We start from the raw sequence: 16,858 nt of genomic DNA, 5'->3' as shown, positions 1-16,858 counted from the left end.
CAATGATTACAAAGTCAAGAGTATACACTGTCTGATAAGGGATAAAATGTAAATGCAACTTGTGTTATTCAACAATCACTTAGAGCCTATCTTGTACATAAAGCCCTCTGCCAGCTATATGAACGATGTAAATATTCATAATACAAAACACTACAGGCTAAAGTTGAGTGTTCAAAAAATTATATATGAATTAGGAAACTTGAGAGAACAAATAGATCCCTTCTAGCTAGGATAAAGCTGGCAGCATTTAATCCTTTTAATGTTTCCAAAGCAAGTATTTCAGGAGTCATATGGGGGGGAAAAAAAGACAAATAGGGAAACTACTCTTCCGAGCGCTTTAAAAGCTCTGGATCTAAACCTGGGGCCACTTCATAATGGTTGCATAGCAGTAAGACTTCAGTCATGTCAGGTATTGAATGTTAAAGTAATAGCCTTTCTAATGTGCACAGATCAAATAATTTGAGCATATGAAATACAAGGTTGCTCTTTACCTTTATGTCTCCTATTTATTAAAGGAGATGGGCAAACAAGTTTAGGATATAGAAAACTGGTTCTTAATATGGTAGAATTCTAGGGTATTTAGGTAATTAATTTTTTATATCGTTGAACCAGAAAAAGTGTAGATTCAATGACAAATCCATAGAAAGCAATACCATATATAATTTTTAATAACCATAAAAGCACCATTATATAGGACACTTAAAATAATATTTCACAGAACATTAGAAAGAAGCTGTTGGCCAACAAGAAATAAAGCATACATCCTATATGGTCTTACTTATCATGTTCTCACACCAAATTAATCTGATTCTAACCTGTTGAGATTTAACTTGGAATCATAAATTCAGAATTGGTATAAGAGGGACATTCCAGAGTTGTGGCAGAACTTTATTGTCTTAATGCTACATAAAACACCAAGACTGGTCATTTTCCAATGCGCATGGCTTTGACATACCCTTGTATGATTTCTGTCTTGGGATGTTTATTTGCACTCCCAAACATTTGGGCAGCCATCTGATCACACACGTTTATTAATAGGCATAATTTTAAAAACTCTTAACTTTTCCTCTTAAAAATTAATGTTTTATAAAGTCAGGCTTCTTTTATTTACATGGTTAGCACAACAGCCAAAAGTTAATCAGGTTTACTCTTATTCAGTAAAGTGGTAGTTAAAACCAAGATGTGACTTTAAATAATGACACTGATTTTCCTCACCTTGTACAGCTGTTAAGGATCTGACAGGGGCTCCTGGGTGGTTCAGTCGGTAGCGCACCCAACTCTTGATTTCAGCTCAGGTCATATCTCAGGGTCATGAGCTTGAGCCCAACGGTGGGCTCCATGCTGAGCAAGGAGCATGTTAAGACACTCTCTCCCTCTTCCTCTACCCCTCCCCTGCTCTCTCACTCTCTGTCTCTAAAAAAAAAATTTTAAAAGAAGGATCCAATATTTTTAACAATGACACATCACTAGAATAAAGGAATAATTTCCCCAAGTATCTACTTTGAAGGACAGTATTCCCTTAGATGTATGCTCTCTGGCATGTGCATTTTAAGGGAAAATCAGTATCATCATGACAGCCACACATCTCACATTTTGGGATACATAGATTATCAAAGTAGCAATGGCACTAATATTTTTCCTGCCTCCCACTTCTCCCCCACCTTTCCAACTTTCCTGATGAAGATGAATTTCCTGGAAAAGTAGATTACTTCAGAGAAAGTGGTACTAAAGCTTCTATATATCGAACTTAGGTGACTGCGTATGTGCATGGGCCCGTTCTCAGGTTTCTGTTTCCAATTTCTGGTCTCCCTAGGGAAAGGGACTTTGTTTAATCAAGTCAGCAGAATTCCCAGCATCAGACCATGCATATAGGATCACTGTAACAAATGCTTGTTGAAGATGAGTATAATGACTTCTGCTCAAAAACTTTCAGGTCCGACTATTTACACTGGAATTAGAGCTCTGAGGAAAACCGAACAAAGAATAAATACCAAAATTTGCAGTAAAAACTGATTTAGGAAAATTTCGATTGCATGTAAGATAGGCCTCTAATATCCATGGTGACAGCCACCTCTTCTGTTAAAGGAGCCCTCATTTGTGAAGCCCCCATGAGCCCTCCGGTTGGGAAACTCAGCGTACGGATTCCAGTATCGTGCGCCGTTGGAAGGTGAGGCGTTATTCCTGTCCTGGTTTCTGTTCATTCTGCCGGGCTTTTCTGCATGAAGCACGCTGTGAAAGGTAACATCGTGTTCATACCGCTCCTTCATTCGGTGTATTTTTTCTCTGGGGACTCCATGAATGTTTCTTCTACGTGAGAACAAATGCAAACATTTACTTAAGGCAGCCTATTATCCAAAGGAGTTACTTGTATTTTACTTAGAGATGCACTCCCTCCTCTCTGGATTTAACTCTCACAGAAGCCTAAAGTCTCCTTAAGGAGTGATCTTTCAGGCTCCACTGCTGTTTTGCATTCCGCCCTGAGGCTAGCCAAGAGTAAGAGCTTCACCAAGGCTTATTTCTCGAAATCTCAATTTGGTGCCTCAAGACATAAAAGAACACTGGGAGCCCTTTTTATTATATATTTTTCGGTTAATCATGCATATCTCTATAATCAATTTGTGTCAGTCAGTCCTAGACACTACTAGATGCTAATTAAAATAATCTTACATTCAAGTGGGCATGAGAATCCACTGGGGATATAGCTCGAAATGCAATCACCAGAGATTCTCTGAAGAAGGCCAGGCAGTGAACTAGGATTTCAACAACCCCCTCAAGCAGTCCTGATGGGGGTGGGCCACCGGCCCACTCTGGAAACACTAACTGCTTGTAACCATAGAATGAACTAGCCTTATTCCTAAAAAGTAAATTCTGATCTCACTGATCACTTTAAATCACTGGCATTATCTCGTAACACAGATCGTGAACATCAGAACTCATGCACTCAGTCAAGTTAGTATTACTTGGACACGTATTGCTTTATAAATTAGAAGCAGCATCTAAACCGTAAATGAACCACAGACTGTTGAACAATTAAAGATCTTTATTTAGCCTAAACGCAGAAACACCACTGACATGTGCAATCCCATGCAGAGAAAAGTGCTTTCAAACGCTCATTAATGAAGAAGCATTTCAGCAGAAAGTTAAATGTGTCCTTTAAAAGGACTAAGTCTAAGCCATGGTTTAGCATTTAGCATTATATTAGAAAACTGACCCAAAACTAAAGTCTTCACATTAATAATGCCAAAGTTATCAATTTCCAAGAATTACCATTTCTGGCCTGAAAACTACCATGTCCATTTCCAGCCTGAAAAGATTCTTTTGTTCGGTCTGAAATACCTGAAAATAGCAGGATACATAATGAGGAACTAGAAAAACAAAGAAGTACCTTGCTAACTCTTGAACGTTGAATTTCCAGCGAGTGTCAGGTTCTCGGAATATAACTTCATAGTTATTTTCAAGTGCCTGATTTTTCAAAAGTACATAAAACATTGAAGACATGGTATGTATGTTTGGGAATGTTTATGCTGCCATTTCACATTTACTACAAATCCTTTCTACAATTCCTCTGTTTTTACCAGAAATCCAAGGCCTGAGTTTATCTTAACAAGTACAGTTGGTTCATTTCCATACTTAGCCACTCTCAGATTTTATTATGGTTCCAGTGATAAATTTTAGTCCATTTTATCTACTATGTAGGAAAAGTATAATGGTTCTTTGTTTTGGACATTTAAAAAAAATTAGATAGCTCAACTGATTGTAAAATCCTAGTCATAGGTATGAGAAATGCATTCAGTGGCTTCTCAGAGTCCCTAATATGATTTTCATAGAGTTTCTTCTGTCAAATGCTCTGTCCCTTCCCTCACACCTTGATTAGAAAGTGAGGGTCCCACAGGAACAGAGCTTATGAAAGAAAAGTGATTTTCCTGTACTTTTTACAAACTCTTCCCGCCAAAAGGAACTTTCCCCTCTATGCAACACAGTTTGGCTCAGTGTACTTGTGCCCCATTTTTCTCGAGTTTAAAAAATGATTACAGTTTCCATATAAACATCCAATTATTCTTTGCTTTCATAAATTGACTACTACTTTTTTTTTAATCTCAGAATTGAACTTCATTATTGTTTATTGTGTTCTAAAACACAGAATGAAAAGAACAAAGTAAAAAGACTTCCTCTTCATTCTTGAGATGGACTCCTCTAGTTAGAGAAGGATTCAAATATCATACATGGAAAATATCTAATTTCTGTGTCTAATAGCTGTGGATGGCTGAAAAAGATTGTACATTCCAGATAATACAAAATAAGAAAGGAAAATGTCCTCCCTCAAGCCACTCTCCACTAACTTTTGGTTTTGAGTCATGCCTTAATTAGACTATTCATGTTCCTGTTCATTTCTCTACCAAGTAGACTCTTGGTCCACGAACTGAAGTAACCACAAAGCTGATGTTCCTTCCTTCCTACATCCACCCAAGGTCCCACAGGCTGGGCCCAAGTTACCCTGATGGACGTACAATTCAAGAAAAGCGCACCTGTATAGAAGCTAGTTTGCCCCCAAATTAAAAAGAAGCCACAAATAGATGGGCCACAAGCCCCATTTCAGAGATATCCCCTTTACAGTTAGCCAAGTGGGGACTGTATGTGACAAAATGACACTACTCAGCTGTCTTCTTCCTGCCCTGTGTGTCTCAGGGTCTTTTCTCCGGTGTATATACCCCATAGGAAGTGAAACTTATTACCATAAGAGGTGAAATACGTCTGAAAAAAAAATCAGATATATTTCAAAATTAAAAATACGCACAATGTTTTATTCATCTTACTGTTCTTTCCTATTCTGACAATAGAGAGCTGAGTTGTTATCTTTGTATATTTATATTCTAATATCCTTTACAGTGCTAACCCTCAATCTGTTCTTAAACCCCCCAAAATAAATAAACAAATAAAAAGTGGCCCAGACTCTCCCACGGCAACACCACCCAGCACTGAAATCCCTGTCTTGCCAAAGACGGAAAAGTGTCTTCTTATCATCCACCACTTGGCTAGCATAGTCCATCCAGTTTCTCTGCAAGTCTCAGAGGGCACTACTGTGCACGTATGTCTCCCCTTGGGAAAACAATCAAGACAGAAGAATTCACAAGAATTGGGACCAAGGAGGATTTAAAAACGTACCCTGAGGTGATATTAGCATCTCAGCGAATTTCAGCCATCGAACAACAGAGAAACACTAAAAGAAAACCTCTTTACCTGCACCCTGAGAGAGCTACAATTAATAAAGATGAGATCATGGCAGATCAGAAGAAGAGGAAAGAACAAATGTTGCAACTTTCTCACAAAATGTCCATAACTGAAAATTCAGAATGATGCTTCTTCCTACCATGACTGCATAGGGCTTCATTTCCCAGGCGTGGAGGTTGGTATTATCAATAATAATGGGGGATATGCCATTCTTCATTGCTTTTCTGGCTGCAACACAATGTTACATAACAGTGAACAACATGCAACAATCAGAAGGGTGAGCGTACTCCATATTTTGGTATTTTCTTAACACAGGTGTCCTCATTACACAACTTTAGTGCCACGTATTTCAGAACCCATTACCAATTGTTTTCTTTTCCTGGAATCTAGGGAGTTTATGCTCTGACATTCTGTTTGGGAGCGCAGGGGAAAATGGCAGAACTTTTGATTACGCTCCTTCTCGAAAACGTATTCATTCTGCAGCAGCTACGATCTATGTGCACAATAGGATTTCCCGGGGAATTTGGAAAGGAATTTGTCACCTCTTTTCTGGTTCCACTCATGCGCTTCCTCCAGGAAGTCGGGATTGAACTCATAGGCACCGTCTTCCCTGAAGAAATAGTCATCCGTGCTGAAAATCAGGGCCCTGGGAAAGTCGTGTTGCAATTGTCTAGAAAGTGGGGAAATAAGAGATTGCTTTATGATTATAGACAGCCATTATAGAGATTATTTCCTTCCATCGCCAACATTCAGCAGCTTGTAATTATGAGGCCACCAGATTGTATGTTGTTGAAACTCAATTTAAGGAGAGCTATGTTTATCATTTCTAGAAGGTACCAGTCCTTCACACGAGGCAGCCCTGCCCTTCCCCCCATCTCTCACCTGTCCCGCAAATCCCAGCTCCTTGGAGCTCTGGTCTCTGTAACGACCCACGTGAGACACTAGTTCTTGCTGATGTATGAGAGGCGGAGAAAAGGGCTGCGTGTGTGTACAACCCCTATCCAGGTAACAGTTTACATCTTATCAGTGACCTACACCAAGTGAGAATAAGCACACTGGAAGGCAAGAGGTAGAGCCAGCCTTCCCCAGGCCTTCTTAAACTACTCTCTCACACTCTCGAAATATGAAAATGTCACAGAAAAAAGGAAAAGGAGTGTCCCCTTTAAAACAAAGGAAAACAATAAAAAAGCTATTAAATTCCACACAAAATCACTTCCAAGAGAAGAGATTTCCACTTAAAATCCTTATTCAGGGGCACCTGGGTGGCTCAGTGGGTTAAGCCTCTGCCTTTAGCTCAGGTCATGGTCTCAGGGTCCTGGGATTGAGCCCCGCATCAGGCTCTCTGCTCAGCATTCCCCCCTCCCTCTCTGCCTGCCTCTTTGTCTACTTGTGATTTCTCTCTCTCTGTGTCAAATAAATAAAATACTTTAAAAAAATAAAATCCTTATTCAGACAATTTGGGGAGAAGGTGGATATGATGGTAGGTAGTAACTGGGTAAATCTCTGAGCCTCATCTCATCATCTTTAGAAATGAGTATGATCCCCCCATCCTGCTAGATTACCACACTGATTTGATAACATGGGGAGTCAGGGGTGCAGTGCCCAACGCAACGAGTGTCCGTTTCTTTCCTTCATCCCTGTGGCACCAACAAAACTTCAGCAAGCAAACAGAGCATAGGACCAAATGGATATGCTCAGAACAGGGGCGCCTGGGTGGCTCAGTCGGTTAAGTGGCTGCCTTCGGCTCAGATCGTGATCCCAGGGTCCTGGGATGGAGCCCCACGTCAGGCTCTCTGCTCAGCGGTGAGTCTGCTTCTCCCTCCTTCTCTCTCTCTCTCTCTGCCTGCCGCTCTGCCTACTTGTGTTCTACTTCATCTCTTTGTCAAATAAATAAATAAATAAATATCTTTTAAAGGGGGGGGCGGGGAATAAAAAGGAAAAAGGTTGGAGAATGACAAGGAGAGGAAATGCAAGGAGAAAGCAGAGCTGCTCAACTGTTGTATGTTTGTCCTTCTCTGTGAGGAAGAGCTCTCCTTGATCAGGATGGAGCAGGGTACGTGTAAGGCACCAGAGTCCCGATCTTACATAAGCTCCTAAATTGCTCTGAAAGGCTTGGGTTGAATTCTAGACTCTTCTCTATCCAGTCAGGTGACCTCTCTCTCTCTAAGCGTTTCCCTGACCGAAAACCACAGATAAGCGTCACCACCTATGAAATGGAGCTTCGAGTGAGGCTCAGATGAGAGCAGATCTGAGGAAACGTTTTGCAAATGGTGAGGCACCTTGACAGTGTGAAGTACTAATATTGTATTAATAGTTATAATGTACATGATCAAACTTACCAACCCCAGGGGTAGATGTGCCACATAGTAAAGTACGCTGGAGGGTGTATGTAATCTTGAAATTACTGCAAGGGAATTCGTATGGCAGTGAGTGAAAGATATGAAAAACCAAAATAAAGCAAACACATCAGTGTTCAAGAATGAGTGAACACATTCCAGAAACAGAAAACAAACAAACATCTCTGTCAAGATGCTTCAGCAGGCTTGATAGCATTTAAAAAGAACACAGCATAGCTGATGGGCTGAGTTGGTAAATGGAAACATTCAATGTGCATAATCTCATATCCTGATTTAAACAGGAATCTGATGGTGTCTCTCATGGCCTTGTGGAAAAATGTAGACGAGAAGATGATGTATTTTAATAGCCAGAGAATATTAGATAATTATCCAACTCATTAAACATTTACTGAGCATTTAATATATGCCAAGTATAGGGTGAAGCGTTAAGGTACCAAAAGAAAATAAAATAGCTGCTTTCAAGGAATTCACAGCCTAGCCAAGGAGCCAGACACAGACGACCTCACAGTGTAAAGAGCTGTACAGATGAAGGACACGAGAACTTGGGGTCGGGAACAAGTTCAGACAGCGAAACATTAAAAGGCGACCCCACCGGACTTGGATCCTGAGACACGAGAAAATTCCGCCGCTGGAGAAGGGGTTTAAAACCACGAACAGTAAAGTTCAGGCTTCAGGGCCTGTTAGGAGAACGGAGCTCTAGGGGAAAAATAAGAGCAAGTTAAAAGGGGCAAATCATATTTGCAGCGGTTTTCCATTCGGAGTGCTACACAATATAAGAGAGATTTGCTAAGCGGGACTAGGTCCAGAAAAGAGGGACCAGGTCAGTGTAAGGTCTGAAAACCATGGAAACCACGTCAGATGAGAAGAGATCATCAAAGGGATGTGGGGTGCTTAAAGTGGGAACGGATGATCAGAGTGATTCCTGATAGGGCTCCCAGCTCAAGAAGCCTGTTGCATGGAAAGGTAATGACCTGAGTTCATGGATCCCCAGTTTGGGTTGGGCTCATGGGGGCATTTCTGCCTGTCTTGCCTGGGACCATTCACACAGCCACAGTCATCTGACAAGGGACATGCTGAGTCTTCTCCGTGGGCCTCATCCGTTCACGTGTGGCTGCCTTTCGACCCGTGTGGTCTCCCGACCTCAGGGAGGCTAACCCAGGCCTCTTCACACACCCCAGTCATTCAGAGGGCAGGAGTGCAAGCAGTTAGGCTTCAGCCACGTTCTAATGCTCAAAGCAAGGTGCTGTGGGGGCCCCCAGTGAAAGGGGAGGGAACTAAACCACGGGAGAGGTGACAAGGAAAGGCGGCCACTTCAACTCTACCACGGATGCAGAGAGTGACACAAAAGAAAAGTATGAAGGAGGTTTAATGAAACCAGTTTTCCTCATTTGCATGTACGTCTTTTATTTGACTTTAAAGACACTCAAGCCGAAAAGCCCAAATTGTAAGTCCAAATTTTAACCTCCAAGGCAAACAGTGATTATGACACCACCTTAGGAAAAAATCTAAAGGCCGCACTAAGAGGAGCCTGGGTGGCGCCGCGGATTAAGCAACTGACTCCTGATTTCAGCTCAGGTCTTGGAGTCAGGGTCATGAGACTGGGCTCAGTGCTGAGCTGGCTTGAGTCTCTCTCCCTGCACACACACATACTCTCTCTCTCTCTCTCTCTCTCTTTTCAATAATGTTATCTAGTCTAAATAATGAAAGCTGCATTCAGAAGTTCAATAATAGTGCATAACTTATTTTCCTTATCTTTGTATATATACTAAGTTAAGCAAAGTTATGGATATTGGTTCCAAGAGTTTTGTTTTGTTTTTCTTTTTGGTTCCAGATTTGCTACCCTTCTAAATCTGGTTTCGTTTGTTTTCTTATTAAGTATGCCATTCATAGGTTTCATTGTGGTCTTTTACCATTTTCAGAGTTAAATTTTTCTTCTCGTGTACTGTCGGAGGCAGGCCCCTGGCCAGGGCGGCCTCCGCCATTAAAAGATGGCACCTGGCTAGTTGCCAGGTTAGGATTGCCTCGTGAGACTAAGCGGAACGCCCAAAGAGGAAGTAAACAGCATTGGTTGCTAGCGAAGTTGTTCGTTTAGGTGCACAGCCTGATTCGCTCCCTCCTGTACCCTGCTCGCTGATTGGTCATGTAAACGTATGTAAGTGTGTAGACTTGCGGAAATAAAGAGAGAAGATACATCTGAACTGGGGCTTCTTGTCGTCCTTGCCGGTTGAGGGCGATAGTGTACATAGTCTTGTCTACTTTTGTTTTCCTCTTTAAGGCTTATATTATCTATTGGAAGTTAAGATTCTCACTCTCTAATGTTTCCTTTAAAAAAGCTGTAAGACATGAATGTCCAATTCACATTTTATTTCAATACTATTTCAGAAAACAAAACACACACACACAAGACAAAGAAACTACTGCCCTCCATTGTAAAATTCTGCCCTAGAGTAAAAGTTACATTGTTCAGGGCCTCCATGGGGCTAGACCACTGCTCATCATTTCCTGAGAGATATCTGACTATATAGCCTCACTGGTCCTCCCAACCAACAGGCAGGCAAAAATATGAGCGTTTTCACCTTTACAGCTCTCACAGAACCCGGGGAGGCTGGGGGCCAGTGGGAGATTTGTCTGTGTGATCCCCTGAATGATCATTCCTAAAAACCTTGTTTTTACCTTCAGCTGAATGCAAATTAGCACTGGCAGGTACAGTGGCATCTGGAATCTTCAGGACAATAAAAGCTCTCCTAGCTACATAAAGAACTGATGAAACAGACAAATCGTGAATTTCTGAAACATAGGTGGAAGCAATAAATACCATTCCATTGGCTTCAGAAGTGATGAGTACAGTGCATCAGCTCTAGCTTTCTTTATGGTCAGGAGCCTCATGCATTGGGTAAATGAAGAGGATGAAAATAAGAGAAAAGGAAAAAATGGAAAGACAATTACTTCTACATAACTTTCACTTCCACAGCTCCCCCTGCAAATTATAAAATCACTGCTATGAGAGAAATTCGGGTACTAATCTTGATTTCAAACTTTTCACTCTTCTGTGTAATTTTTTATTTAATAACAAATACCCATGAGAACGTATTTAGCTATCTATTGGTCACTCACTCGCTGACAAAGTCCAACGTTACTATGTAATTGTGAGTTGCACCCTCAACTTTTCTATGGAAGTCTCCCAACATGCAAAAGTAGACAGGGTAATACACTCAGACAGACTAATACAATCACTTCCTGTGGACCTATGACCCAGGTTCAACAATCATCACAGCAAGGGCACCTGGGTGGCTCAGTCGGTAAAGCATCTGACTCTTAATTTTGGCTCAGGTCATGACCTCAGGGTTGTGAGATCGAGATCCACAGACAGCTCTGAGCTAGGGGTAGAGCCTACTTAAGATTCTCTCTCTCCCTCTGCTTCTGCCCCTCCCTCCCGCACATGTGCTCACTCTCTCAAAAAAACAAAGCAAAAAACCACACAATTATCACAGCCAACCTCATTTCACCTGCTTCATACTTCATTTCACCAAACATCCCGTCAGTGTTCAGATTTCCCTGATTCTCTCATAAATATGTCCCTAGGGTTGATTTTTGGAAGCGAGAGCCAACAAGATCCACACATTGTACCCGGATGCCATATCCCTTATGTCTCATGTATTCTACTTTTCTTTATCCTTTTTATTTCTACGTGAACTTTCCCCCTGTAAACTTTCCTATTTAGGTGTTCAAACCCTTAGAAATAGTCAAAAGAATAATTTGATCTGCTTGCCCTTCATCTCCAGTCACCATTTGTCAACAGTTGGCCTCAATTATTTTCTCTTTCACATGCGAACTGTTGATGAATCATTCAAAAATTAACTTGCAGACATTGTGACACTTTGCTCCTAAACTCCTTGTCAAGTATCTCCTATGAACAAAGACATTCTCCTGCATAACTGCAATAACACGAGTGAACACGAATTTATCATAGCTGATGTTAATAGAATTTTTTTAATTTAAAATTTTTAAATTTCCCTGATGGTCCCAATAGTGCCTTTCATAGGTTCAATACTGCATCTGGTTTTATATCTCTTTGGTGTCTTTTATTTACTTTTTTAAGATTTATTTATTTGTCAGAGAGAGAGCACAAACAGAGGGAGTGGCAGACTGCGGGAGAAGCAGGCTCTCCACTGAGCATGGAGCCAGATGTGGGACTCGATTCCAGAACTCTGAGATCATGACCTGAGCCGAAGGCAGATGCTTAACTGACTGAGCCACCCAGACACCCCTCTTCGGTGTCTTTTAATCTACAACTGTCCTCTTGCCCTCTTTGGTTTCCCTTTTTGAAGAATTCTAGTCAGTTGGCTTTAGAATACCCTCCATTCTGAGTTTTTCTGATGGTTTCCTCAGGACTAGATACATTTTTGGAAGGAAAGTACAGAGGTAATGTTTGTATACTTCCATTTGCACATCATAACAGTTTGTGCTGTCATGTTCAGTGTGGTCACTTGGCTAAAAGGTGGTATCGACCAACTCTCTCCTCTGTAAGGGAACATTGCTTCCCTTGTAATATTAGGTAACATCAGGGCAGGAGGGCTGGGATGGGGGGTGGGTGGTGACACTGTGAGACCCCATGTAATGATCCTGTTGTCCACCAAACTTCCCCTCAATGATCTTTACTCTCATTGCCAACCATTACCTGAATTGACTATTACATTAAGAACTGCAGAATATTGATTTTCTTCATTATGTAATTTCTTCTATATTTACTTCATGGCATTGTCTTGTGAAGAGGAGCTTTCTTTCCCCTTCCCTTTTAATAATCTTTAACATCCTTATTCTTTATGATGTTCAGGTTGTCCCATATTTGGCCAATAGGTATCCCTTCAAGCTGGCTCCTGTGTCTTTGTCTACACAAACATTTTCCTTTCTAATTAGCAAAGAAATATATATTCACTGCAGAATATTTTTAAATAGAAAACTACAAAAACAGGAGGTTCCCATATTCCCCCATCTAAAAATAATTATTATCACTTTGATCTTTCCAGGAAATAGAAAGATAGGTAGTCGAGTAGATAAGTAGGTAGGTAGGTAGGTAGGTAGATAGAATTTCTTTTTTATCTGAGGTTTTGTTACATAAAAACAGAAGCATATAATATAAAGTATACCAAGTTTTCATCAAATTTATTTCCAAAGCAATTTTCTCCTACCTCATGAAATATCTTGCTATGACATTATTTTTAATGAGTATGACATAAATACTCACTTGGATGTATCATAATTTACTTTTCCAATGCCCTGTAGTTAAGTATTTGCTTTGTACCAACTTTTTTGATTATCAGCAAGATTATTTTACATGTACTGATCATTTAGAGATACTCTTTTATGGACTGCATTTTCATATCCTTTGTTAGTAAATGTTACCTCCTTCTTACTGAATACATAGATTTCTTTTTAATTTTGCTTATGATAAACTCTAACATAAAAGTCTAAACTTTCAGAAATTTTTCTAGTCACATGTATCCATCTTTTACTTTCTATTTTCTTCCTCTGGTGATTCATTTACAAGTCCTTCCCATCCCAGGTTTATGTAAATATTCATCTTTGTTCTATTACATTGTACTCCCCAATCCATCTAAAATTTTATTTTGGTATGCTGTATTGGCTAAGGATCTAACTGGATTTTTCTTCCACATGGAAACCTGGTTATCCCAAGCCTATTAACAGAATACTTTGTCAATTCCCCATTGCTTTAAAACACTTTTTTTTTTTTTATGTACTAAATGGCAACAAATAACTAGGTCGGTTATTGGACTTTCTGTTTTGTTCCACTAAGCTTGATGTGTAAATTCTTCATTATCTTCTTTTCCCATATTTTCTCATTTTTTAAATTATATCCAGTAGTTATGAACCTTTCCTTTATATAATTTATACTTTTATTTTCTTATCTTGCTGAAGAGACATTTCTGACCGATACCATGTAAAATGATTTAAGTAGGGTCTATGCTCAAGATGAGGCTTGAACTCACGACCCTGACATCAAGAGTCACATGCTTTATGGACTAGGTCAGCCAGGTGCCCCAAGGATATCCTTTTCTAGATGTCTTTGATTCTTCTTCTGGTGGGCTAAATTTGATTGTTGTAATAAATTTTCTTTTCAATACTGCTAAGCACTACACAAGGGATTTTGCATATAATATCTCTCCTTAATCTTTATAACAATCTTATGAAGTAAATATTTTCTCTAGTTTTTAAAGAAACTAAACCTTCATGTGCTTAAATAACTGGCCCAGGTTTACACAGATTGGATGCTGTGCTGCCTGAATTTTACCTCAGATCTACACAGAGTCAGGATACATGGGTGTTATATACTTTGAGAGCTCTTGTGTGTCTGAGAAAGACCTTAAATTGTCTTCACACGTTAACAGTTTGGTTGAATGAGAACAAGTGGATTACAGTCCTTTCCCACAGATGTTTATAATTCATATATGTTCCAGTTAGACATGGGTTTGGTTGCATTTAGCAAAAAACTCAGGTAACCGTGTCTTTTAAAAATGTATATATTACATATAAAAAATAGAGATATTGTATGGACCCAGGTCAACAATGGACCCAGGTATCTACCACCTTTCTTAGCACAAGGCTTCCATTCCTTCCTGCCTCCATTCAGTGCCTTCTAGTGAGTACAGAATGCCACTGCAGCTCCAGCTTTCACATCCATATTCTGCATGGTGGAAAGAGGCAAGAGAGCCTTGAAAATGTAGTTTTCTAGTTGGCACGTTGCCACACCTAACAAAAAGGAATGAAGGAAGCTGGGGTAGTTAATGGTTTTGAAGCAGTCTTACCAGTATATGTCTAAGTACTGAGTTTATCTTTTTTAATCACTTTTGTTTAGGTCTTCAACTCAGAAATATAGGCTATTCTATTTGTAATCATTGCTTTGGTTATATTTACTATGGTTTTATTTGATTATATTTATTATCACATTTGTCATCTACATTACTCTCTGATTTTCTGTATTGTGATCCTATTCTTCTCTATTTCTATTGGATTTTTAAAGTCCAATACTTTCTTTGGATTCTTTTTTTAAAATAGATCTTATTTAGCTCCTTTTCAAATCCTTTCTGCTTCTTAGCCAACTCCCCTCATATTTAAGACTCCTTATTATTATTATTATTTTTTTAAAGATTTATTTATTTATTTATTTAACAGACAGAGATCACAAGTAGGCAGAGAAGCAGGCAGAGAGAGAGGAGGAAGCAGGCTCCCAGCCGAGCAGAGAGCCCGATGCGGGCCTCGATCCCAGGACCCTGGGATCATGACCCGAGCCGAAGGCAGAGGCTTTAACCCACTGAGCCACCCAGGCGCCCAAGACTCCTTATTATTATTATTATTATTTTTATCTCATAGCACGGAGAGGAATTTTCAAGAAAAAAAAAACTTTAAATACACAGAAAAGGAAAAATAATATAACAAATATCTGTATACCTACCATCTGGAGCTATAATTGTTAACATTTTCTCATATTTGTTTTGTTGACTTAACATTCAACTAACACCCTGCCCTTAACTCTGGCATTCCCACCACCTTTACTATACTTCTCTTTTCCCTTTTCCAGAGCACTTATCCCTTCTAACATATAATTTCTTTGTACTTTACATCTGCTTCCCTACCTCTGGCATAAGAGATCCATGAGGGCAGGATCTTTGTTTTGTTCACTTACTATTCTCAAATACCTAGAAGACTGCCTGGAATATAGTAGACACTCAGTAAATATTTATTAAATGAATAAATGAAGGAAAAGTATATTTTTCTATAAATCCATTTTTATATATAGACTTAGTCCATTCTTTTTAATTGCTATATGTAGTACTCCATTATCAGCAAATATAGCTAATATTTATTAAGTGCTTACTATGTTCCAGCACTATCCTAATGGCCTTCCATTTTTCATACAATACTCAAATAGACCTATGAGATAAGTACTGTTAGTAACCTCTGTGATACAGATGAAGAAATTAAGACTCACATCAGCTCTAATGACACACAGACCGAAAGTGAAGAGATAGAAAAAGATATTTCATGCCAATGGAAAAGAAAGTTGGAATAGCAATACTCGTATCTGACAAAAACAACTTTAAAAGAAAGCCTGGGGACACATGGGTGGCTCAGTCTGTTGAGCATCCTACTTTGATTTCAGCTCAGGTCATGATCTCAGGTTTGTGGGATCACACCCCATGTTGGGCTCTGCGCTCAGCACAGAGTCTGCTTGTCCCTCTTCCTCTGCTTCTCCCCTACCCCCACTCGTGCTTGTTCTCTCTCTTAAATAAATAAATAAAATCATTAAACAAACAAAGACTATAACAAAAGACAAAGACACTATATACTGATAAAGGGGTCAATGCAAGAAGAGGATAGAACATTCATAAGTATTTATGCAATCAACATAGGAGCACCTAAACAGATGAAGCAAATATTTATAGACAAAAAGGGGGAAATTGGCAGTAATACAATAATACTGGGGACTTTAATGTGCCACTTTCATCAATGAATAGATCTTTTTGCAGAAAATCAATAAGGAAACAGTGACTTTAAACAACACATTAGACCTAATGGGCTTAATATACAGAACGTTTCATCCAAAAACTGCAGAATATACATTCTCTTCAAGTGCACATGGAACACTATTACCCATAAATTATATATTAGGCCATAAAACAAGTCTCAATAAATTCAAGAAGACTTAAGCCATATCAAGCATCTTTTCTTTTTTTTTTTTTTTTTTTTTTTTTTTTTTTTAATCTTTTATTTTTTATAAACATATATTTTTTATATACATATATTTTTATCCCCAGGTCTGTGAATCACCAGGTTTACACACTTCACAGCACTCACCAAATCACATACCCTCCCCAATGTCCATAATCCCACCCCCTTCTCCCCAACCCCCTCCCCCCGGCAACCCTCAGTTTGTTTTGTGAGATTAAGAGTCACTTATGGTTTGTCTCCCTCCCAATCCCATCTTGCATCAAGCTCCCATCAAGCATCTTTTCTGATAACAATGGTATGAAGCTAGAAATCAATTAAGAGAAGAAAACTGAAAAAAATGCCAACATTTGAAACTAAACAACAAGCTACTAAACAACCATTGTGTCAGTGAACACATCAAAAAGAAAATAAAACAATACTTTGAGACAAATTAAAACAGAAACACAGCTTTCCAAATCTATGGAGTATAGCAATAGCTGTTCTAAGAGGGATGTTCATAGTGATACACACCTACTTCAAGAGAT

At 39.4% G+C, this 16,858-nt stretch overlaps 1 protein-coding gene across 7 annotated transcripts in view; it reads right to left on the bottom strand.

The window, feature by feature from the left end:
• Positions 1 to 16,858, bottom strand: part of N4BP2L1 (NEDD4 binding protein 2 like 1) — a 55,315-nt gene that overhangs the window by 18,262 nt on the left and 20,195 nt on the right. For 3 of the 7 annotated variants that reach the window (XR_009346846.1, XR_009346844.1, XR_009346845.1), the window contains exons 2-5: positions 5,772 to 5,899; positions 5,369 to 5,457; positions 3,386 to 3,462; positions 1,216 to 2,307 (exon numbers count right to left, since the gene is read on the bottom strand). Coding sequence is in view for 4 of the 7 variants with exons in the window: in XM_059143791.1 (XP_058999774.1) it covers positions 2,049 to 2,307; positions 3,386 to 3,462; positions 5,369 to 5,457; positions 5,772 to 5,899 (553 nt within the window). In the remaining 3 variants the exon portion in view is untranslated. Of the gene's footprint in view, positions 1 to 650; positions 2,308 to 3,267; positions 3,337 to 3,385; positions 3,463 to 5,368; positions 5,458 to 5,771; positions 5,900 to 16,858 lie in introns of those variants that run through there. The other 4 variants (XM_059143791.1, XM_059143792.1, XM_059143793.1 and 1 more) reach the window with 4 other exon arrangements.

The sequence above is a fragment of the Mustela lutreola genome, chromosome 13, assembly GCF_030435805.1.
Source record: "Mustela lutreola isolate mMusLut2 chromosome 13, mMusLut2.pri, whole genome shotgun sequence".
Classification (NCBI taxonomy): domain Eukaryota; kingdom Metazoa; phylum Chordata; class Mammalia; order Carnivora; family Mustelidae; genus Mustela; species Mustela lutreola.
Note: the sequence above shows the minus strand (reverse complement) of the source record. Positions and strands in the feature narration are given on the sequence as shown.